Genomic DNA, 26,616 nt, shown 5'->3' with positions numbered 1-26,616 from the left:
AGGGTTATACTCACAAAGGTCACTGACACTAACTTTTAGAGGAACTATATTACTGGAAGTGGTACACAATTGATTTAGTACTGGGACAGATAATATTTGGCATATTTTGTTTATGATGTTGATGCTGACTGATTGGAAATATAAAAATCTTCCTCTGAAATTGTCATCGAAGAGAATTTGCTAATTTTGCAATTAGAACTCAATTAATTACACCGACTCGGAACATCCTGGTTGTCTACTTCTATGGTGCATTAGGAATATTATAATATTCTATTCCAATCCAAGAGGATGAGAAAGAAAATAATATCCCTTTGATTTTTACTGTAGGACAGATAGGCAAGAAGAAATTTTGCGTTCAACTGCATTGCTGAATTGTAGATATTTGGTCACCACGCCAAACCCAGTGGGCGCGACAAGTTGCTTGATCAATCTCCACATAGCATAGGAGAAGCAGATGTGCGATACGCGGATGCTTATTCTGAGAACATGACTTGAATATTTGTGAAACCCCTCACGTCACGAGGAACGAGGACGAGGAAAAAATTGTTCGTAATTTACTCAGCATCACAACAATTAATTTTGTCAATTGCCTATTCAATTACTATACAAACAAAAACTCAATAACGAGCATTTTACACAACTAATCTCTTCCCATAAATCACAGCATCACGGAATTCCAGAAAAATACGGAAACTGGGAATCACGAAGATTGGGAACAGCTTGGAACAAGTGAGATAACACCGGTGGCGCTATAAGCTCGCTACATATCGCATTAGAGAGCGTCCGGTCCGACCGGATGCTGGGAGAGGCTTGTGTAAGGGAGAGGGGAGGCTAAACGAATGTAGAAAGAGAGAAGGCAGTTTTTATTTGTATGACAAAACTGTAGTAGGTATTAATAAATCAAATGATTTGCTAGAATCTTCCACTAAAAAGTCTACAATCTAGGTGTATACTACTGTCCAGCCAAGACACGTCTCTATGATCGTTCATGTCTATGGAAAACGCTTTAAATGAATGAAAATTGCAAAGTCTCGTCACTTATCAAATTCAAATATAATTTCCGTACATTTGAGCGATGTTTGTTTTAAGGTTTGTAGAAATAGGTTTAGTAGCACATCGATACCCATCGACTTCCTAAGCTATGTTCCCATCATCATCGGCCTAGCCTATTCCCAACTATGTTGGGGTCGGCTACCAGTCCAACCGGTTTCAGCTGAGTACCAGTGTTTTACAAGGAGCGACTGCCTATCTGACCTCCTCAACCCAGTTACCTGGGCAACACGACACCCCTTGGTTAGACTAGTTGTCAGACTTTCAAGCTATGTTCATATCTACTTCTAAATTGTTTAGAAAGAAATCGTCAGGAGAAGAAGACAAATAAGTAATATTTATTTAAGTTTTATAGATGCGGGAAATAACAAGCTTCGTATGAATGGTAGTTTATTACTAAGTGTTACTTAAGTGGCGAGTGTACGTTAATTTTTCTTCTAACAATATAAAATTTTGTATATGGAAAAACACATCATTCAAGCACACCTAAATAAGGACCATGTTAACCAAAATCCATTACATACCTATCTTACTTAATAACGGATGAATTGAATTTACAGAACAGTATCCTACACAGTATAATATCAATCTTAATAACACCTAATTAAGTTAATCGATACTTAACAAATTAAGTCGTGAACTTTCCAAGTTAATTTCTCAAGTGAAACCGAGTTAGGCCGAGATGATTATTAATTAATATTGACAATTAAACTCCTACTGATTGGATTAAACTCAATCTTTAGAGTTCGACGGGACCGCGGCGAAGTTGCGCTGTGACGCGAGTTCTTGGGGACAGGAGTTGAATTATGAATGAAAATAAGGTGAATTGAGTGTAAGTTCAAGTTTCTTAAACATTGGTGAGATGTTTGAGTTTTGTAGTGTTATTCTGTATAGCTAGATGTTTGAATACATTCAATATTGCAGCCTTAGTGGTTACTTAGAAATACCGAAATAATACAAAAGTTTACGCGTATTTATAATGATTCAACCGGAGTTTTTAATTATCAGCTGACGGGGCTGCGGATTTGCGAGTCGTAAAAAACTCAGCAAGTTTGATATAATATCTAGCGTATTTTATAAAGAGCGTGTAATATATCAAAACCTGGTATTAAGTCATCTTACAAAAAATACCTCATCGGCCACCGGTGGCCGACGGCCTTCACAGACTTCAAAACAATTAGACCAGACTTCGACACGTCTGGAACTGGACTCGTGTGCCTGTCTGTGGCCTACATACCGCCGGCAACTTGTTGTTACAACAAATTAATTTAAATTGGTCGACGTTGAATCAATGTCAATCAGTCACTGATGCCCGCTTTACATGGTCTGTATCATTGCGCTTCGATGAGATTGTTGCTGTTTGTGGAGACAGATAAATCTACTTCGCTGTTTCTTTAGTGTAAATTTCCTTATTCGTTTCGAGCTCTTGGAATGTTAAGCGGTAAAGTCATCGTTATAATCCGAACAACGCGTAGAAAATGCTTGTCCCAAGATACTCAATACTCAATACTCAATCATTTATTGCGATACCTAGACTCAGGACAAGACGTGAATGTTTATTAAACTCCCCGCGACTTATTTTTATATGTGCCAATGAAGAGTTTTCCTTCAACGTATCTTTGAATGGGCACTAATAATACTATTCATCTTTTTTTACTATGCTACCGTAACAAACACCATAAACTTTGCTCTACATTGTAGTGACCGACCAAACTTTAATATCCTTCTTATAAAAAGGAGTAAAACATATGAAACGTCCTGAAGCACAGAGTCTTCTAAAGTCAACAGTTTCATTCGCCTCGTAATAGTTCAGTTTGAAGGCGCAATATAATTACGGTTGATTAGTGCGGGGCGGGCAGCTCGCTCTTAATCGAGTAATTGCCTTCATAAACCTAGCTCGTCATAAGACCACCGATGGTGCACTGTGATAAGTAAAACAGAAGTTTCAATTGGAAAGAAATGCGAAGTTAAAGTTTAATTGGCAGAATTTGATTAAGCTAGCCACAGACAAAATCTTTAATCAAAGATTTAGGATGCGCATTAGAATTGTTAATTTGACCCCTGGAGTGCGAATTAAATAGAAATTCACATATATTATAAAAAAGCACAAGTAATAAACTCTAAAGGTAGTTTATTTAATTAAATAATGTACTCAAGACTAATAGCTGTCCTCACCCTCGAAACCCCTTAAAATATTCATGTTGGTGAATTTCATTTTTGAATTTATTTAAATTAGAACTTTGTATGTCTTGAAGGTTACCGATGACCGGTGACCGACGAACAATACATACATGACAGTCAATATGTAAATAGGAAATCTTTGTCATATGTCCCTCTGTTATATTAGACCGTATCTTATATGACATAAGATAGTTATTCCAATAGACAATTTCTCCAGAAAATCACGTTTTAAAAACACCAACAATCCATAAAAAAATATTCATCAAAACTTCTGCTTCCACCGGTATCGTGTAACATAACACACACGCTTACACTTGTCATAACCGCTCGTAACTTTTGTGTATTTAAATAAAGCATTACGTTGATTGGTTAATTAAAACGGATCAGCAAAGTTTGTTGGATAATAGTCCTATTAATTAGGACTAACGAACGTCGTGGTATTGTGCTACAGTGGTGTTGTTAGGAAGTTTATAGTAAGTGTGGCTAAGAATATCTTTGTAGTGGATGACTCTTATAACATTGTTATGGTACACGATAAGTTCCGTTCTTACATATGACGAATGTTTTCCATGTTATTATCTAAACTAATGTTATAAAGCTGAGGAGTTTATTAGTTTGAACGCGATAATCTCAGGAAGTAGTGATCCGATTTGAAAAAATATATCTGTGTTACATTCAGTGTTAAATATGTTATAAAAATTGGGGGAAGTTATGAAAACTCCTAACATATATCTTCATAACAACGCGGACAAATTCGCGCGCAACAGATAGTCTATTTAAAGAAAACATTCGGATAAAGTCTCAATTTTTTGTCCCTTTTTTAGTTCGTATATTAACACTCTTCATAAAAGTGTGTTTACTTGGTATCGCTGATATGTATAAAAAGGAACTATCACTTTTTCTCTCTCGCGTTGTATATTAATGTATGATCAGAATATAATACTCACTGGTCGAAGGGTGAGAAGATATGGTGAGGGGGGCGCTGCTCCATGGCGGCGTCTCTCGAGCTGGCGCTGCCCACCGACGGCGCTGGTGACGGACAGCTGGCTTCAGACCTGGTCACGAATGAGGAAGAGCTACAGGTTTCATTCAAGTAGGTATTAATACGGTATTAATTATAATTTCGATTTTCAGAACGAAATGTAAAGGCCAAGTGGTACCATTTCTAACGGAAGTACTTCTATTTACGAGATTTGTGTGAGAAAAATATTAGGTAAGTTTAAAAAGGCATTTTTTACAAGTCAATCTTTGAGTATCTATATTTGATACATCGATTTGATAATTTACAAACGATGTAATTAAGAAATGTATGTATTAAAATAACGATTAAAGTTAAATAAACAGAAAAAAACAGTCCATCAATAAGATAAATGTATCATCATCATATCTTGAAAAGGAAAGATTTTATATTGTGAATGATTAAATTTTTACAAATTGCTTTCCTTCCTTTACTCCTTCGAGGTGAAACATGGGTAATAGACTTTATCGACTAAAACCCAAAAGAGTTTTTTATTTCGTATTCCGTATTTCACGGTAAAACGAAATAAAAAACTCTTTGAATATCTATCTGATGAAGATTTCTGATGACCCCTCTTTCTTTACCTTTCATGTCTCGGCGATCTGTTGGGCGATCGGTTCGGCGACCGCAGTGGTGAGCGTCGCGGTGAGCCCGGCGTGACGGGGGACGAGGCGCGAGGAGAGCCCGCCGCGCCGGACACCGGGGAGGCCTCCGCCGAACCGCGAGACATACCACATTCTGATGAACCCTGATTAAGAAAAAATAATATTGGTATAAAGTAACCTGTACTATAGGTAAGACTGTTTTTAAGATTCCTTGTTTTTTCAATTACACTTTCATATTGATATAACAGGGCTAGTCGGTGGCACTGAACGTGTTAAAAAAAACCCCGACGGTAAATTTTTCACCTCCACATCTTTAAAAAGCTCGACCAATTTTTATGAAATATGTTTCTGACTAACACTTACAAACAAAATGAAAATCTTGCCATCCATTTGGGAGCTACAATAGCGCTGACAGAGACTACAAACTTATAATCTCCATCTTTCATGTTTTTTCCAATAGGTTCTCTACAATCAGCACAACTCCAGTACCTTATCATCGGCGGGATCCCGTTTGGTGAGCACATCCCCTTCCCTCTTCCGTTGTTCCTCTTTCAGGCGTTCTGCCTTCCTCCACTTCGCTCTTCGGTTCTGGAACCACACCTGATGACAAGGGGGCAGCATGTTAATGTAAGTAGGTATAAAGATCGGGGTAATCTTCTCAATTGGTCAGAAGTTAGAGAGGTTGCAAAAAGTCTTTACCCAAATGTAATCATAATATGTGGCCTTTTTATACGCTCACCGGTCAAAAGCGAGTAAGATTCACAACACTGAAGGATCCACACAACTCGACTCATCTTAACCTAAACTTTTTAAAAGTAATGCATGATTCCGTCCTCAGACTTACCCATTATCCATCCATCTAACAATTTTTATATCCTAATAATGTGATGACAAGACATTTTTGTAAAAACCAACATAAACCTAATAAAATTTTATTCCAACCATAAATATAACTAAATATAATTTATAGTCCATTGTCGGGGTAATCCTCAATAGGCGGGCTGTCAACACTGTAGCCAGTAACAGCACATCATTACCACCCTATTTTGTACTTATAACTCCAAGATTACAGATCATCGCATAAGGGGCACGTTAAACACCAACCCACAAGACCTTCCAACTTACACACTTAACTTGCTACGAAAGGTCTCGATAAACTGGTCGACTCATAATAAAGCCCAGATTAACAAGATACCGGTTGTCAAGCTAAATGTAAGCTTCAGGAGATCTTGTTATAATGGGGTATGTAAGCCGGTTAGCAAAATACGTCAGGGCCACATTTGTACTGCAATTTTCGCAATTTAGTTTTAATAAGCCCGGTTGGGTGAGTGCTACGAAATCTAGAGGCAGATGGGGAGAACGGCGAGAGTAGGCATTAACTGTGTGAACATCAAATTATGATGGCATTTTAAATTCTTTATTTTTGTAACTGTTTCAATACTTACTTATTACGTAGTTTCTTATCGCATTCCATATGTTTACAGAGATAGTAAGACAAGCTATCGATAAGTTGTTTGTTATTAATAGTTGAATAGAAGATGATTTTTTCTATTGTTAGGTTTTTTTCTAACGCTGGAATTTAAGTTAACCGAATAGTACTCAATTCATATAAAGATAAAGTTAACTACATCAGATATTAAACTATGCCAACAGGCAATTTCAAATCTCAAGATACCTCATCTAGGCAAAATATTCTGCAGTTACGAAAGCCGAGTCTACAATTTAGTCTTTGGACCAAAGAGCACGAGAGTCCCTTAACGGCAGTAAGCTAATTTCGTTAAAATAATAATCTGGCCATAATCCGAGGCCCGCCCTAATAGTTTTTATCTTACGAGGGTTGAATTAATATTTGAACGTGTCGAACCCTCCGGACCCTTATTCTGATGATTTCAACTTTATTGTTATAGAATGAGTAAGTAATAGAAGTACTTTGTGGTTCTTTTTTAAATATTCTTTAGAAGTACATTGTGTGGTCAGATTTTTGGTTGTGTGATGTACTAGTTTTGACATGTATAATTCGCTTTTAAGTACTCAGATTAGGTTCAGCAAATATAGCCCTAACTTTGCTTGTAGTACAAGTTATTTCATGAAAATTATTCCTATTTTCGAATTTAAGTCTCTAAATTTCGTTTGAAAATTACAAAGAAGGCTTGATACAAATGGACGACTCTTCGACATGAAACGCTTTGGAATACGATTACGCTGTAGATCAATGTGAATTAATGGATTTTTTTGCAGATTCTTCAAAATAGTATTGTCATTTTGGACCCGTGCATCGTGTCATTAAGTCTATGACGTTTTAAAAGTGCCGTGAAAACGACCTACATGAAATAAAAACTTGATTTTGTTTTGATTTATAAAAATGCCTTTTCGATCATCTACGATAATTGAAAGGGTTCCTATCGTAATTGCATGCAGAAATACTATTTATAAATGGGGTAGGACTTATAAACAAGTAACGAGTGACTCATTAGCACCTACAAACAATTCCTAAGTACTTTTCAACGCTAAATTACCGACGTCATGATTTACAAACCAATCCACCCTATAGCACCATTGTGCTACGAAAACACATGTCGTTGGACAAAAACCACTGTTAGTGGACCCGCCAATTCGTGCTACGTGAAAAGCGTCGAAGAATATATAACCGTTTCTTTTTTTGGTTACGTGAATATAGCCTATGGAATTTTATGGTTAAATACTTTACAAATAACATGTTATTATAATCATATTATTTACGATTAAGGCTTAGGTATGTTTACACTCCGAAAAACAAAGCAGAAAAATAAACTATGAAACTGAAATGACAAAATCAAGAAAAACACCAAACAACTTACAATAATTATAGTTAAAAAAGGCTTAAAACATAGGAACGAAACAATAACACCCTTTTAATTCTTCTTTTAAGGAAATTCCAACATTGTTATTCCTTTTTTTTCAGTAAAAGCAGATATTATTAGACCTGTTTTTTATTATAATATTTTTTTTACAAAGCAATGTAACTCATGCACACAGGGGTCAACACAAATTGGTCGGTCCATCATTAGGGGTCCTACACACTGGGGGAGCGGTAATTACCTTCTGTTAGCAAGTGTGAATTGTTTGTCGTTTACCCAGCACATTGAGTTCTCTTAAATAATAACAAATATCGTTTATTGTGTGGAACGCCAGTTTAATTACACCCTTTGTTGCAAGACACTTTAAGTGGACTTTGAATATTAGATTAGGTTTACTTTGTTGGCTGAAGTACCACGAGAAGTGTTTGTCGATCGAAGTTTTTTTATTCAAATAGTGTATTTCATTTTTTATGTAAGTTGTTAGTTTTTCTTTTAAAAATATTAATGTTTGTTTTACTCCAAAATTAGCTACTGGGTTATAAATTGCTAATTAAATCGCGAATAAATGCTATCTGTAGAGTTTCAAAAACTATGTTTTCTGTATACTTACAGTATAGTACTTCATAAAAATCATGTTTCTAATAAGTAATGAAATTTCCGTTTAAAGAGCTAGATTGCTGGCCATTATATTATTTCAAGGTTCATTGCGTTGCGTACTTACCACATAGGTACACAAAGTATCCATTTTAAAGTGAGTGACGTATGTTAAAATAAATGACGACATGTGATTTAATTTCTCAGCCAGCAAGCAGGTAAAACGTCCATTAAATTATTAAAAAGTTACTACTTATAAAACAAACTTCAAAGCGCAGACAGGTTGAGAGGAAATTTAATTTCAAACCAAAAAAGTTTAACTCAAACTCGCCACTTAAAATATAACCCCCATGCATCACCTTCTTAAACGAAACTTCTCCTTAATTGCGTCACCGCAGTAATGTTTTAAAACACTTCATACGAGGAGTTAACGTGAAAGTTAACGTTAAAGACTCATGGAAATATGTTAAGAAACCGCGGCGAAACTGTTTAAGTAGCGGGGAATGTTTTCGCGACTCGTTTTAAGTGACAGCTCGTATGTTAAGGGGGGGTTACGTTAAGTGATTATACGGTACGCTGGTTTGTTTTGGTTGATGAACGTTCGAGTTTTACGGGAGTGTTAAAAATGTATGTTTTTTTGTGTATGTTATTTATTGTTAAGTTAATAGGAGCTTGTTGTGTATTATGTGTGTGTACGGTTATGTTTTTAAGCATGTTGAGCATTTTATATTTATTTTTATTTATCGAACGTATGATAGAAAATTTGTGCATATAGGATACTCTATATACCTTTAAGGTAATTTACTCGTTGCAAAACAAACTTCGTTTAAAATAGTTATAACAATTAAATTCACCCAAAATTAAGACACAAGGTAAGTTTAACCCAAAAATACCGAGACGTAACATCATAATCCCGTACACGCTAAAATTATCATAATAAATTACCGAGCATATTCCCAAAACTGATTAGATAGAATCTTCACGAACCATAATCGTTGTAATGTCGGTACCGCTAAGTTTTTCATCACATGATTAGGGGCAAATTGCTCCCCTACACCCCCCCCCCCCTCTTGGGATCCGGCAAATCTAACGTTATCCCCACTAAGACGCGAGAAGCTTTCTTAGGTACCGATGAACGAAAAGGCGATGTGGTATCAAATAAAATCAGTCTCTGTTTTTGTTTGGTTGTTAAATGACTGCAAATGAAAATGAGATGGAGATAGGTAATGTACATGAGTAAATGTTTCTTGATTTATATAAGTCACTTTCCAAAAGTGCAAATTGTTCCCTATTTTGATATACTTCATATATCTTTCGGTTCTGGCTTCGCCCGCATTTCGTATGGCAGTTTTCGTGTTGAAAGATTAACCAAGAAGTATTTTCCTTATTAGCTTTTAATGCTACAATTAGCAGAAAACTTTAGAATTTAGACCGACTATCTCTAATCTCCATACATAATCGATATAAATACTTTTTCAAAGCTTTATATTGACGGCCGTACATAAGTTACACTTCTTTAAACGGTAACATAAATCAAATCTCTTTATTTTATTGAACTAACAAGTCAAAGTCACGACTTGCCGAAAACAAATATCATTGCCTTTTTTTTCTAGCCCACTGTGACCAACTGCTGGGCAAAGGCATCCCCCAAATCCTTCCACGATTTTCCGTTCGTTCCCATAAATTTTAATTTTTCTTTCCAATACCACATAACATTGTATAACCCCTCTAAGTTCACGAAAACGCTTACCGACATACCGCATCCGAATTTCGTAACTCTAAGAAACCGCTATAAGTAATTAGATTCCGCTGGAGTGGTGTAATTCGTGCAAAATGGAAGATGTATCGGAGTTAACGTGTTTACTGACGAATTATCTGTATATCGGCGTTCGGCAGGCTTCTGTTGCACTCAGCGATGACACGCGACTGTAACTCGGTATTTAGGAGTTTCTTAACTAATTTTGTGGAGGATATATTATGATATTTGGTTAACCTTTACAGGGTTGGGTGGAGGTATTTGGAGTTTTTAGTAATATTATGATTAGAGATGGTTTTAGAAGTATTTTGAAAATCAGTGTTATGGAAATGTTACATAAAAATGTGAACTCTATAAATTTCGAACTGTTCTACCTTTTTGTGTTTAAAGCCTTTCTTTTTCTACTTTCTTAATATCAAATTGTCTTAAACTCTTCTTCCTAGCTTCTTCATTTCCATATGTCCTTCCTATTCCATAAAGCCAATCTTTCTTTATTGAGTCTCGATTAAAGCCAATTCATCAAAAACTTTTACAAACCTAATACAATGACTTCAATTTAACAAACACAACTAATCACAAAAACACCGCCATCAAACCCTCATAATGACAACCTGAATTTAACTGTTCTTATAAACCAATTACCATCACTGTCATAATTGTATATCATACACCAAATATTTGTCACTGTTAATTTTTGATGCACGCGCCGCGGAAGGGTTAGGGCGAGGGCTGCACTAGTGTCACGTGACGTCACACGAGGATAGTGTTGCGACAAATTGTATTTAATTTTTCGCTGTTGTTGTGACACGTGTCTGGGAGTTTGGCTGGTGGTGTTTGATTGGCCTTAGGTTATTGGTAAGGTTTGTTCTATGACCACAATGGTAAAGTAAGTCAAGAAGAAGGTAGGTTGTTTAAGGATATGGATGCTTTAGTCAATCCCGTAATTTGGTTTAAAGTTGGCATATATGGAGAGTATTTTTTTGGCTTGTGAGACATGTTCATTTTTGACCATATCAGTGAGTGATCGATTGCTATGCATTAGGTACTGCGCACAGACGGAATGCGGGAGACGTTGCACGGCGGTATAGGTTTAGTTAGTAAGAGTGCACTGCCCACTGCCCACTTCCATCCCCAAGGCGGTGTGTGTCAATGAGGATTCCTCTAACTAAATAAAAAAGAAGAGGAAATACTTTCTTGCTTCCCATTCTAAACTGTCTCCTACTAACCCAATTTACCATATCTTGGCACTGTCATATATTCATTGCCGGGCCTGTTGGTCTAGTGGTTAGCGACCCTGACTGCTATACCGGAGGTCGTGGGTTCGATTCCCACCCAGGACAAATCTTGTGTGATGAGCATGATCATTTGTTCTGGTGTCTGGTTGTAATTTATCTATAATATGTATGTATTTAGAAACATATAAGTAAGTTTATCAGTTGTCTGGTTACCATAACACAAGCTCTGCTTAGCTTGGGATCAGATAACCGTGTGTGAGTTGTCCCAGGATATATTATATTATTCACTGTTCTTTACATTCAATTGACTTGCGATATTGATCTACCTAGAATAGATCCGCCTATTTATAGATTTGATCTGTAAAAAGGTCAAAAGCCGTTTCATTTGAGAACAGACCCAGACACTTTCACGAAAATAGAAATCGGACAGGTATTAAAGATGGGTAATATTTATTTCTAAATTCCTTTTACTAGTAAAGAAACTTCAACAGTATCAAAAATTATACGAACACTTGCTTTGTTCTTTTTTCTCTATATCAAAAGACGCTTTTGCCTAACACTGGGACATTAATTTACAAGCCAATATTATTGCAATCTTCTAAACTGCTACAATTCTGATGGAAACTGCTTAATTCGTTTACGGCTTGAAGTATAAATAACAAAAAGAAAAATAAACTCATGACTGCACGGATAGCCAAGTGGTTATCACTGTTGGCACTGTACGCCACTTGCCGTGAGTTCGATCTTTGCGTTGAACAATCGTTTATGTGATTCAGAAATGCTTGTCCTGAGCCTGGATATCTCTGTGCTTGTGACCTGTGTTTGAGAAAGAACCGCGGCACAAGCATTAAATACCTTACTGCGGTAGTCGCTTTTTTAAGAAAAACAGAAATATAAAATTTACATTACATTTAAATGACATATTGTTAAGATGCTCTTCATCACAGGAACGTGCCCAATCAAGCAGCATTTAATCCAACCTCCTTGGAAACGGAATGCGACGTGTTTTCACCCCTGATTTGATTTGAGGAGGAAAATGATTGATGAAGTACAGCAGTCGGAGTGCCGCCGCGTCAAGTGTCAAAAATACAAAAATAAAGATGTGGAGACGTACTGTGAAGTGTTTGGAGCGGTAACGCTTTTAAAGTCACGCTTAAAACGTTCATATTCAAAAGCATTAAAGGGAAAAATAACGAGGTATAATGGGTTGCGAATCTAGAAATTGTCAAAAAACTATATATTAGCGAATACACCTCCGTGCCGTTATAGAAAGTTATTAATCTATTTTATGAGAAAAGTTTTTATGACCTTATCCACAATGGCACTGTGTTAGAAATGTTTGTATTTAGCAGCAACTAAAAAATGACAATATTCCATTAATGATTTATCTCAATCATGTAACACGTTCTGTACGTGTATTGTTAACATACTATAGATTATCTAGGATGCCTTAGTTCACTTGTTGTGTCTACATCCAGACCAACCATTAACCACTGAAAAATAATAAACAGTCCTAACCTCATCGTGCCTGTCCACAATGCATCCCCGTGTACTTCCCCAATTTGTGTAGAACTGTAGACAAAACTTCGATACGCCGCGCCGTTAGACCGGGTCGCACGCCGGTAGGGTTGCCCCCTCGGGATTCCGGTTAATTGGCTTCATTATATACACAACACTATTCAGGACTTTAGTCATCTTGAAAGTTTTAAGTGTTATTTTATAGTGATTGTAATTAATACAGCATGTGTAAGAATAGTTATCTTGTGTGTTTTACTAAAACTTAAGACGCAGACAACCATTTTTAAAAAGAAAACCATTTTGAAGGCAATGTAATCTATAAGACTGAAATTATTATCTATTTCAATCCATATCTATCGAATTCGTTTGCTTGTTTTTTTATACAAATAAACAAATTTTCATCAAATAAAATGTAAATAATGTTTAAACTTACAACAATCTTTACAAAATAATCGCAACATTTAACACACCACTTGAACCAACACAATAATAATTAAGTACTCATTGACAACCCTACTCGTGCCTCGCCAATTCAAGTGGCATTGTGTCGCTGTGTTGTTTACACGCCTGACAACCCTATTGTTTTACACAAGTGCCCTACACGCCAATGGGGGAGCTATAATTTTTTTTCAAGTGAATTCTTTTGTTTTTGTGACTAAATATTGATATACTTTTTGTTTGCGGAGATTTTTTTTGATGTGCCCACTTTTATTTAATTGAGCTGTTGTTTATTTTTTGTGAGTATTTTTTTTAAGTATCATTACTTTTCTTTAGCTTATTCTCTGCTGTATCAAATGCGATACTGGGTGAAAATCCAGGAATCCAGGTTATGAAGTTTCTATAGACAATCGCTTTTTGCGAAATGTTTTTTGCAGCTGAATCCTTAAGGCCAGGCATCTATAATTCTATATATACCAATTATATAACTACATATATAAAAATAAGCTTTTTAGTTTGTTTGCTTTTTGCGTTTTCTGATAAAAGGTTATAAGCCATCAAGCGTGTCTCACATGTCTTGAGGAGTACCCAAGACGAATGAAACGACTCCAAAACGTTTGTCATTTTAAAATCAGTGCAGCTTCATGTCATCACATTTTATTTGCAGCAGCAGCACACATTTAACTTTCACGATTTGCTTACAAACAAAGGGACAGATGAAATTACCTAAATAAAGCTTCTAAAAAAATGAACTTATCAGAAATAATATTAAAATAAATGCTTAAAACAAAGCTCTTGATAAGGGCTCCAGTATCGTCCATAACTAATCAGGCGTTCCCGATAAAATACGGGTTATAAAACCGCTCTTTAACATTTTTATCTATAGTTTTTGGTCTTATTTAAACAATTATAATTAATAAACAATAGCAGAATAACCCAATCAGAAGTTATGTCGGTAGGTATTGGCGGCGCGTTCTCACCCACCTCGCTGTAATCCAATATGTCGGACAGCTGCTCCCAAAAGCTTCCTTTTTATATTTTTCGGGCGAATTATCACCGACACTCTGCAGCCGGGCGAGGATGCGAATCAAATTGAAAGCCGACTCAATTATATTACCAAGCTCTTATAGGGCTGCCGCGGTAGGTATTGTTGTGACCTGTGGTCGTTTGGAGAAAACTTCTTGAGAAATTTGTGAATACCTAAGATAACCTTTTTTTTTTAAACTTTTTTATAAACAAATGTGATAAAAAATACTGAATACTACCGTTACATGTATTGTTTTGTTTTGAAATTGATGCAAGTATTTGTAAGAATACTTATTAATTCTGTTTGGTAGTCCATTGATATTGAATGGGATTGGACCATTTGCTACAAGCCCAATTAAAAATTCTAATTAGACTGCTTGAATCTCACTTTAACTACCGCCACATACTTCTGACCTAACTAAACGATATTCGTTTAAAACAAACAGAATCCTCCAATCACAAATTCCTAAAGATATTTCAAGGCTGATCTGACATTCAATTAGCTAAAGCCACCACTATCGCAATGCATCAAATGCCTCCACAGTGTTTGTACGAGCGACAACCCTTAATCCGAACAGCACGTGCCACTAGGTGTGCGCGGGGTACGCGGGCGGGGCGGGGGGCTAGCGGGGCGCGGGGTAACAGCCTCATACCGTAATACCATTCCGAGATGAGCGACTTAAACGCGTTACAGACCACCAGCCCCACCTGACCTCCCACACCCCCCGCAACACTTACAACTACACCGATAACCGAACAAACCAATGAACTATCGAAGACCAATCTTAAATGGGCATACATGTTCAATTCTCAACTGTTTTGGTGGTTTTGGGAACGAACTAGAGTAGAGTGGGTTTTGACAATGGCAGTTAACTAATGGAAGTGGATGTTCGACGCGACGGTAGAACGAAATTGGATATTGTCTTAGTTCGGTAGTTACGCCGATTGGCTGTGTTACCGGGATGGGCCGGTCAATTCTGGCGTTTGATGTGACCGTTATTACATTGGAACTTTAGAATTACTGCCACTCGTGTGGAGGGACAGGTTATTGATGCTGTAAGGCCGCGAATAGAACTCTAATTTATACTAATAGGTTTTCATATGGAGGTTGTTTTCCGGGAATTGTGTCACAACGGGTATTTTCAGATTTTATTGTAACTAAAGATTTGGTTTTTGGTATACATATATTTAGAAAGATTATGGAATGAAGTTATTATATTGAGGTAAGTAACTAAGAAACTATTAGAAATTACGCTTCTTAGGTAAGTAATTCTTAATAGGTACTCCGCTTACACAAACGTGATGTTAAAAGTAACCATGGGGTGCAATAGTCACGTCTTGCATATCTAGCATCTATCTCATACGTTGTTTTCTGAACAGTATTAAACTAACCTTAACAACTCCTCCAAGTTATTTAATTCTCAAAATCGTAATTTAACTAAACTAAATAAACGCGAATTACACTTAATATGTATTATCATTCAGCACATACAGTACAGCACTCGGTCCCAAGCGACGGAGCCTCTAAATTGTGGTACAACCGCCGGAATTGGGCAATTTTTATTTCGACATAAATAAAACAGGGTTGCGCGGAGCAATTTGCCTAAAACCGGGCTTCGTTCTGCCTGCTGCTGCGACCCGCTTGTTTTATACATATGAGCTAGGAGCCTTGAGGCAGCTGAATTAGATAAAGTGCTTTACATGGCAAGACAGGAATAGGAAATTAAAATATTTTGGGGTTACATGACAAGAATTTAATTTGTCATTCGAGTGATGAAGCAATGTCTAAAAAAAACGCACATTTGGACGTAACAAATACCCCAAAATACCGGTTTCACTTGCACTATAACCGTTTTACTCCACCAGGAGATGAATGATAATTTGGCAGATACTTAGAACTTTATGTTTATGTATGTATCTAACCTTAAAGTTTAAAATTAAAATGCAACTGAATATTAAAGAAAAATATCATTGCATACCTCAATTTCTCAAAAAGGCTTTCTGACCCGATAGCATCATCATTCGTGCCGAGCCACTCGCATTACATTCATACGTTCATAGATTCGGTCTCTATTTCAATATCATTCACTCCCCGCATTGCACGTTATGCGAAAAAATAAATCGAAAATGAATTTCGGTTTGCAAACTCTATATTGAATCTAGATTGATTTTTATACTGAATTTGAACTTTATAAATGGAACGTGGCTGTTCGTTCATACATTACTTTTTTATGGGTGTTTTTTTTTTATTTCGATGAATTTTAAAAAAGATCATGATATATTCACTATTTATGTAACCATTAGTGAGTGACTTCTGGAATGGTATTAACTAATATATTATGCTACCTTTGATAGATGAGGTAGCGAAAGGATCAATTACCAACTACTATTCAATTTAGTGCTTCTTTTTTATATAAAAAATTCGCGTTAAGGAATTGCAGCCTTGTGCCGCGGAGGTTTACCAAACATTCACAAATGATTTCAAGTCACATGCACAAAGACATCCAGAATTAGGTCAAGCATTTGTAGATCACACAAACGCTTTCCTACACGGGGATCGAACTCGTTCTACTTTAACATCTTTACCGTTTGAAGCAATTGAAAAATTGCAGTCCCTCAGAAACGATTTCTCATAATTACTGAACTATAAAAATACTTAATAAAAATATGAAAACCTCAATCTCACATCTAGCAAAGCTCAAACCGTATTAAAGTACCAAAAATCTTAACTGCGGATCTCGTAACTGTAAAAATATATGACATATGAAAATTTTAAGGCTCTTGACGTTATACGTGATAAGGCGTGTTTTACGAGGCTACGTTACGTGGACGTTATTGGAGCGGACGCGACTACGTGACGCGGCGGGACGCGAGACGTATATCCAACTCTTTATGTTGCTTGCTTGACATCGTAAATGATTGAGTGAATAGAATTAGGATGTTATTTTTAAAGGATCATGTATTTTGGTTTATGAAGTGGTTGTCTGATAGTTCCATGCTAAGTAGCTGCATTTTCGAAATCAATGCCGAGAAAATAATACTTTTTATAAATTGTATTGTTCTTACTGAATTATTCTCAGGTTGACAAACGGTACAAAATATCGCGAGGATAACTATAGGTCATCAAAATCAAAATCCATTTATTTAAGTGAGATTACCAAGTGAGTTTTATTAAGAAGAGTAAGAAAGGACCACTTTTTGAAAGTCTAACAATAATAACTATTGACATCACCCCGTAGGCTGTGAAGCAAAGGCTCAACTAACTGCACAGCATAGCATCTGGTCACTTTTTTTACAATATACCTAACTCAGAATAATTTCATACATACGTACATACATTTCTTATCAAGGAAACGCAGCAAACTAGGACAGTTTTTATCAACCAGTAAAAAAGCAAGTTAATGAAGAAGCCATGTTCAGACAGTAAGACATTTATATACCGGTATTTATATATCAAAAGCAATCGTATCAACTGACCTGCACCCTAGCCTCGGTGAGGTTGATCTTAAGCGCGAGGTCCTCTCTTGTGAACACGTCGGGGTAGTGCGTCTGCGCAAACGCCGTCTCCAGCTCCTCCAACTGAAACAAATTAGTATTTATAATTAACTGATCCACCTATAATTGTGATTAATAATAATCACTGCTGTAATTCCATGGTGTACAATAGAGAATATTCTAATCTAACCTAATTTAATAAGGTCGCAAAAAATCTGAAAGAAATCTCGCTTCCTTAATTCCGATTTTCAATTTTTAGTATATTTTTGACATGTGCTTGTTAACAGCTACTTAGTGCAATCTAGTGGAATCGCCAAACCATTATACACAAATGCGTGATACTAATGGTTTTTCCGTTGCCTTTAATACTATTTGTTACACACGTTACCTGTTGTAGTGTGAAGGTGGTGCGGTTCCGTCTCTGCTTCCGACGCACGAACGTGTCATCGTGTATCGCCGGGTGGTACGAGTAGCTTGTATCTGGCACACAAACAATAAGATACAACATTAAAAATAATACTGTCATTTTTTAAAGGTTCTATTGGTGGGTCTATGGATAAATAAAAGTCATACAATTCAAGTCGTAATTGTACAAAGGAAGGCTTCCGTACAAATGCAAGGTTAAGCAACGGTAAGGTTATGTTGCTACGGTTAAACAGTTGACGGGTGATTTATTTGCGCTTTTGTTTTCCTTTAGCCTGTTCGTTCAAAATCCTCAGTGACTAGTTCCTAGTTCCTCTATACACTTACTCCCTAACTTTATTATTTCAGCCTAAAATAAACAAAATATATTCAATAAAGCATAAGTCTTTCCAAACATTGTCTCAAATCTGGCAATCGAAGGGACAATCAGTGGTACCGGAAGTACCGCGCCATTACATCGGGAGTACCAACCTACCCCGCGTTTATTATAGCTATCCGAACATGTCCGCGCCAATTGATGAGGTGGAGACCCTATGTACTGTGACCAGGTTTTAGCAAGGAATGGGACAAATTATAATCACAATTATAGAAAAACAATTTATATGGATTTAATGCATTTTGTGTAAGTATTTAAGTACTTTACTTATATTATACTTGGTATCTTATCTTTTATTATAACGGTTTTATGTCATATTTTTCGGAGATAGTATTTATTTTATTTTATTGTAAGTCTCAAAATATGCGTAGCTTTAACACTAAACAAAAGTAATTTCTAAGCTAAACCAAAAGTAAAACATATGCTTACTCGCTATGTTTTTTTTACATTCGTTGCTTGTCTGTGACTTCAACAGACATCTTCATTTTCATGACTCATCAATCAAAATGTAATGAGACATACAGTTTTGTCACGTTTATAATTATGTGCATAACCGACGACATGTCTTGAAATTCAGCGTAATCTCACTACAAACAATTAAAATGTGAACTACATCCAAAACCCATGGTCACCCTACAATGACGCAATATATCGGGTGACAATCGCTAGGGCTGTCACCCTAATGTTTCTATTATTCTTGTGATAATGTTGTTGGGAACATTACTTGACGAGACCTACCCTAATAGCCGTATTACTGCATGACTCTACTTTTATTGTTCAGTAGAGTCTTATTCGAGTAATTACGAGTTGAGGGTGAACTTAGAGCAGTGGATCGAAAGTAAAAGAGATATTTGTTGATGATAGCTATCGTTAATAAGTAAAGTATACAATAGAAAATTTGGAAATAATGAATATTGATTTTCCAAAGTTTAACTGAAGGATTTTTTGTCACATTTTGTGATTTTTTTTCACTCTTCCGTTAATTGTTCTTCAAAAATTGACCAAGAGAGGAGTATGAAAATGTAATCGTCAAATGTTTTTCTTTCTCTTGTATATGAAATAAATTATTTTGTAAATCTAAATCTCTTTAAAAATAGTTAACAGGTACATGTAAATTCAAGCTCTATATCACGATCCTGATCCTGATTGATTCCTGAATATAATTACATTACCTTCTACATTTTCAAAAACAATCTATTGGATCTAGGATAAAAAGGCACATGTTCTAGTTATATTGTTTTTCAAAGCGACTCGGCGACCTAATGGACCGAATTAATTGGAGCCATTTGTACGAGCGATTCACTCGGCAAATTAATTTTGTTATTCGCTTAAAGTCACTGTGTGCCCGTTTTAATTATTATTGACTTAGCTTTTATTATTTCTTTGATATTTATTGTTTTATTTTGTTGAATTATTGTCTTGTCTTTAATTTAATAACATTGAATTTAATCCGAACTCAAGTCTGTTTTTTAGAAAGTTCATTTCAATATCAAGAATATCGAAGGTATATCGTATTAGTAAAAATATCTGAAGACACCAATTTTAATTTAGAAAAAAGTATTAAAATCCTATACCTAATCTCTTTTAACAATAAAAGAGAAAATAATTCGTCAAAACTACAAAAATAGCGAAACTCTCAATAAAAAAAATACTTTTAAATTTTTACAAAATAAAATAACCCTATTGCCATTCAAAACAAGATTCCGCCAGCGGCAGCGTCCAGATAACAGATTATAAATAAACATTAATTGAATGTTAATAATTGAGTGCCCATCAACTTGGCGGGATAAAAATCTGAAAGTCCGGAAATTAAAAAGTGTTTCATACCGGGCTCGAGTGCAGCGGAAAAAGTTGGACAAAACCGGGAGGATTAACTAGCTCGCCAGTAATGGAACGCTGTAGTAAAAAATAATTCGATATTTATAAGTTTTATGAATATTTTTGTACGTTCGTAGAGGCAAATTGCTTTTATTTCGGGATCCGTTTTATTTTGGTGACCACGCTTTTCTGTTTTTGTAATTTGTTTAATGGGTTTTATTTTGGGCGTTTTTTTTGTGATGTTTTTATTTTGTTTTTTAATTGAAATTATGTGTGTTAACAATGTTCGGGCGCATTGTAAACTCTATAAATAAAACCGGCCAAGTGCAAGACGACATCTGGACTCTGAGGGTTGAGTTCAAATAGGTAAAAAAAAAACAAATCAGTTTGGTGCTAAAATATATACCTACATATAACCGCAACAGCCGTTGCTTAATTTCGATCTTTATTTTTGATATTTATTACTTTAGCGGCAAATGAATTTCATCATCTCACAAATTTAAACTTTCTAGCTACTACAGTTCATGAGAAACAGCCTAGTGACGGACATACTGCATTTTCTGAGAAAGTTGGAAGCGTTTGTTGAAAATGAGGGGTCCGTTTTTACCCTTTTCTTAGGGATCCCTGAAAATGAAGACAATTTCATGATCTAGTTATTTTTAACCGGCTTTCTAAAAAGAGGCTTTCTTCCACACAGTATCCCATAGTAATAAATTATGTTTCCTAAATTAGTGTCTAGCTCATTAACTAAATAGTTAAAAGTAGTTCGCGTAGCATGTTGAAACTAGGTGTATATTACAATTTACATTTTAAACAGTATTGCGACAAGGCTTCGGAGAAACATGATTAGTTTATTTCATATGAAATGTAGAAACACTTAATTTATTGAAAATAATTGTAGTAGTGTACTTAACGTAGATAATTATAAATTCACATATCATATGTAATGCAATAATTTATTCTATAAATGTTATCACTTATAGATGTTATTTTTTAAGCGAGTTGTATCTATTTCCTAACAGGCTATCCTGAACAGAAATGTTGAAACAGAGGTCGTAGCCTCTTTTAAATTCCAAACATGTTATATAAATTATGTTTTGCCATAATTAGTAAATAAATGATATTTCCTTCTTGGAAATGTATTATATGTGCTAGCAAGCAGTAAGCATCGATCAGCTTATTAAGCTGAACCATTTTTGAGAGAGCTGCACAACCGGACACAACGATAACGCCAGTGACACGAGAATATGTAGGGAATTATAAAAATCTCACGGTTTAATTATTTTTTACTTTTTAGTTTTTGCTTAATTTCTTTCATCTAAGTATTCCTTATCCAGTTATACACAACACACGAATAATTTAATGTTTGACCACTTCAGATGAGATATCAAATTTTTTAATATACAAAAGCTCTCGCGGTGCAAATGACCCTTAACCCATTGTAAGGTAATTAAACACACATTCGTGCTTGTAGAATTAATAAAGGTGATCGCAGACCGCGGCGGCGCGGCGCGGCGGTGTGATTGCGCGCTAATGAGAACCCCGCTCCGACAGCGCGCTCCAAATTGCCTTATACATTTTTAATAGATTCGTTTAAGCCGCTTTTTTATCTAGCAGCATTTTATCTTCACCACTTTAAAACTTCCAGCCTTCCACCCAAACGGGGAGAGCAACGAACGGAGAGCGGAGAACCACCCGCAATACGTTAATAGATTTTAAAAATTAATACTTTTACGCAATTACAAACGGACAGACTGTCAGTTTCGACGGTCCTAATGAAATAACGCTGCTTCATAACTTTATTAAGGATCCTTTGATCGGTGTTGTGTTAAGTAAAAAAATTACGCTAAGGGAGTAATCAAAAGTGACATGATACTTATTAAGTTAAAATAAGTGAGTTAAAGCGACCGGCGGCGCGACTCAAAAACTATTTTATGAATAATAGATGGCGCCGGCGGCGACCAATCCCGGGGGAGCACCGCCCACTGCGCCCCCAGCCCGCGCCCCGCGCGCCCCCGCCGCGCCCCCCGCGCATGCCGCGCGCCCCCCGCCCTGCCTTCTCTATTCATTAGCACATTACCACCCCTTAGGCACGCGAGTCAGTTGGGGTAAGAAACTGATTTTTGCCTTTTGAGGAGTTTTTTTTAACTCTTTCATGTAGTTTTGTTAACTGCTTAATTGTTGTTAGTTGTTTGTAAAATTTCATTTACGAACAAACCTAGTTGGATAACAATTGTTATTTCCACGGGTCTCGTAATTTGTTTCTGAACCATATTTGTTACGATCAATGTAAGCTTAAAACTTACTAAAGAAAATACGCTAAAATATATCTATAAAATACATTTCAGAACAGTAACACACATCAAACATAGAAAGGAACTTGGTTACCTAGTTATAAAACAACGATCAATTACGAGTATCGATAACATCTTTATCGAATCGAATAACATAATCGAGTAGTAAATCGTTAAGAGACAAGAGCTTTAACTAAGAATAACATCATTAGGCCGAGAGCCGGCCAAGTAATTGCGTTACTCAAGTTTGTGCCGATAAGTGGAATCGACGCGACGCGACTCCTGGACTAGGCGGTCATGTTGACGATACAAACTTCGGATTATAAGTCGATTTATGGATGGTAAACAATCGGTTTTAGACGACTATGCTGTTGTTATGGAAAATAGTAATCAAAGAGCTGACTGAAACTAACGAAACTCTTGCTTATATAACATCTCCGTTTTTTTGTAATAAAAAATAACTAGGTAACCATCAGGTAATTTCGCGGTTATTACACGAAAACTAAAGAAGGGGGTAAAGTCGTTGTTTGTCCAGTTGAATTTTATTCCTGTAAAATTCTTCCGTATTATGTAATCCGGTGCGATCGTCGCAAGTGCGACATTTATGGCTTTTAGCTAGAAGATATATATAGATAGCAAGTTCCATAATATATGCAAGAAAAAGGAATACGAGATCTAAATGCTACTAGTTACATTGAACCTTAATATTGTTGGTCCACTTACAAGGATGTGAGGCTGTGAAGGGATACTCGAGGGTCGGCAGCCGGTGCTGGTGCGGCGGCAGGCTCGGCGGGCAGTGGTAGCAGAACAGCCCGCGCCCGCCACCGCCACCGCTCGCCAGCTGGAACAACACAACCGAGATATAGCGAGGTGTGACCAAGCATCTATAGTCTAATTGGAAGAATCTTCAGATTCATTAGGTTAACAGGGTAAGGGTTAAAATAAATCTAACACTATTGTTTGTCTCCCTAGTCACCTAATATAGTTATAGAGGTGTCAAACTGTGAGTGAACTCTTATTAATAAGCCGACACGGGTTCCGACTGACTTCTTTATTTAGTGGGAACCCGTCAACGTCTCGCTAATATGCATAAGCTGTGAAGTATAATTACGAAATTGATTATTACGAGAACAATTCACTATGCGACCCTTTGATTTGATTGAGTGTAAAATACTAATTTGAATTTGTCCTAATCAAATAAACGTTAAAAAGATAACGTTTTTATTTTTGGCATTTTTTTATTCCGGACGCCATCTTGTTATTTTTTACGCAGAAGCCAAAAATTGGAATCGCATTAAGGGATGAAAGAAGTGTTCTTCCTAACAGTAGGGTATAAGTGTTAAAATATTATCAATATTCATCACCATTCGTAACAATTACACGAATCACAACCGTCATAAAACGGATTGTATCACGACTTTTAAACTGCAAATAATTACTTGACATCGAAAGTCAAACGCACCGACAAAACATAAGACAATCAGTAATCTAACACAAAATTAACATAGGAATGACGCCGCTTAATAATAAGGCGATCGAATCCTTGCAATATGCGCGTGCGCAATGAATTTAAATTATTTTAAGTTCACACATCTACGGTGCGCCGGCCGGCGCACCCTTGTGATCATAGACGATTACTAAACTCTTTGATTGTGGATTGAATTGTGTCAAGAAGAAAATGGAATTTTAATGGTAGTGCGTGCTATTATGCGCTTTGGAGAGCGGTGACTAGCTGATGGTGTCTTTAAAGGATCTATAGATGATGTTATGTACTAATTATAAAGATAAAACTGTGACAAGATGCTGGGAAATGGAGACTGAGAAAGCCCAGTTACATTAATTTGTAGTCTTCGTCATTATAAGTTTGATGCAAATTACATCTTACAAAAACGTTCCCTTTTTAAAAATGGAATAATAAAATACGTCTTAATCTACTCCAAATCCACTGAACGCATAGCCACATGAACATGTTTAATAAAGTAAAATCCACTTAACAATTAATTTTATTCTTTTAATTAAATACTTTTTAATTTTATTTTTTATTTTATTTTTTTATTTTTTAATGCTAAAGTTTCAGGATGTATGGACAAACTTTACAAGTATTATAACTAAATGTTAGGGAAAACATTGTTTTGTCATGTAAATTATTTAAGGAATTTAATTTAAGTTATTTCTGGCTTAAATCATTACATACTTAAAAAAGCATTAGGTTGCCGATTTTCAAACCTACTAATTGTGCATTTAAAATTTCATAAATGTCGTTCAAGGTGTTTCGGAAGAGTTTACACGAGACACAAGACACGAGAATTTTTTATATAAGATTAATTAATATTAGTAACCTTTTACTAATATAAATAACCATAAAATTCTGGAACAAACGTTGCTCAATTAGCAAATAAAATGGCAATTTTATTAAACTGCCGCTCTGAAGAGCGCACTGTGCGACAGTTGTAAGGACACGTTGGTCATAAATCAATTAATTTCGATGAATAAATTGCTAGATTGCATGCAGCGTGCGACATCCAGACCACTGTGCAGTCCACACAGGTTGTTCGGGTAGGTATAATAATAGCTGTGATTTATATTTATGGAATGGGGATAGAATAATAAAATTAGCTTTCTCGAAGTTTTGGTAGTCTTGTACATATTTAACTGAATTTTAGGTGATTGTTTATTTACGTGATAATTTCCTTTTTAAATGATTTCTTACAGAAAAATCTTAATTCAGAATGAACTCATTTATACTGGTGTATTGCTACTTCTCATGGTAAATTAAAACTTTAATCATTAGACACTATTCATATTAAGATGGTCGAATTAGATTTTTCGAAGACTATTTATGAAATTATAAGTCAATTACTTAACACTTTTAATTTATAATTTTAGTATAAAAAAATGCCTATAATTATAACCATTTAATCATATTTAATACTAAACAACTATGTTTATCATATCCATGCAAAATATTGGAAATATAAACTTAAGTTAATAACCCCACCTTTGTATGAAAAATCATTATTCGTGACCCACAACCAAATACTCAATAGTAACTATCAAACACTTCACATATTAAAAATTGAAACAAATCAACATATATTTAAAAAGTAACTTTAAATACTTAAAAAAACAAATTATTTAAGAAAAAAAAATCCGCGCACTGACATAACTTTATTTGCAAGAGGAAAATGGCAATGAAATCCAATTGCAATATAACTAGTACCCACGTGTGGACGAGACGTCGGTATAAATGACATTAATGGAGCCATGAGGCGGCTAAACGATGCGCGGGCGCTTTCGATGCACTGACGTCAGCACACTGCGCCAAAATACAGGACAATTTGGACAAAAAAGAATAATTTACTAACCTAATGCCCAATTGTTGAAGTCGAGAAATGTGTTTGACAATAAAAAACTATGTATAAGCATAATTAAAACTATAAGTAGATCTTTGACACATGATGAGATGAGAGAAGATCTTACCTTCTCATCTCAACGCCATCCAGTCTCAAGCAAAGAAAAATTTGTATGTATTATTTCTAAATAAGACACCTACATAATATAGATAAAAACGACCAAATAGAACAAATGATCGTGCTCATCACACAAACATTGTCTCGGGTAGAAAATGAACCTACGACCAAAGGTTATTAACCACTAGACCAAATTGCCAGTTAATTATTCTATTTAAAATAGTTGTATTAAAACATTAATAAAAACCTCGCAAATGAAAAAAAAACTCCGCAAAACTCGTACAAAACTAACATAAACCCATTAACGTGGTAATGTTTAACTAATTTTGTTAACACTAAAACGAAGGATCGTATTTATAATACATTCGTGAACTTTCTGCTATAATCCGGGTCGGATTATAAAACTGGCGGGCAATCTACTTAACGGTTACACGTTTTCATTAAGGGATCATATAAGTGTCTGCGTTCGCACTGGCTGGCTA

General features: G+C 35.7%; 1 protein-coding gene across 1 annotated transcript; it reads right to left on the bottom strand.

Annotated features, from left to right (window-relative positions):
- Window positions 1-3,950: 3,950 nt before the first annotated feature.
- On the bottom strand, window positions 3,951-25,758 carry LOC113499155 (dorsal root ganglia homeobox protein-like). Its single transcript, XM_026879508.1, has 7 exons — window positions 25,663-25,758; window positions 23,388-23,505; window positions 18,142-18,233; window positions 17,736-17,837; window positions 5,344-5,454; window positions 4,834-4,997; window positions 3,951-4,286 (listed from the first exon to the last, which is right to left on the bottom strand). The coding sequence occupies exons 1-7, from the start codon at window positions 25,678-25,680 to the stop codon at window positions 4,175-4,177; spliced, it is 717 nt and encodes a 238-aa protein (XP_026735309.1). The 5' UTR covers window positions 25,681-25,758; the 3' UTR covers window positions 3,951-4,174.
- Between the last annotated feature and the right edge of the window lie 858 nt (window positions 25,759-26,616).

The sequence above is a fragment of the Trichoplusia ni genome, chromosome 1, assembly GCF_003590095.1.
Source record: "Trichoplusia ni isolate ovarian cell line Hi5 chromosome 1, tn1, whole genome shotgun sequence".
Classification (NCBI taxonomy): domain Eukaryota; kingdom Metazoa; phylum Arthropoda; class Insecta; order Lepidoptera; family Noctuidae; genus Trichoplusia; species Trichoplusia ni.
Note: the sequence above shows the minus strand (reverse complement) of the source record. Positions and strands in the feature narration are given on the sequence as shown.

Excerpts from the sequence above, each read along its gene's own strand:
- LOC113499155 (XM_026879508.1), bottom strand. Across the intron at positions 18,234-23,387 it reads CTTCACAGCCTCACATCCTT|ATACAAGCTACTCGTACCAC; the intron begins GTAAGTGGACCA and ends TTTGTGTGCCAG. Across the intron at positions 4,998-5,343 it reads GGGATCCCGCCGATGATAAG|GGTTCATCAGAATGTGGTAT; the intron begins GTACTGGAGTTG and ends TTTCTTAATCAG.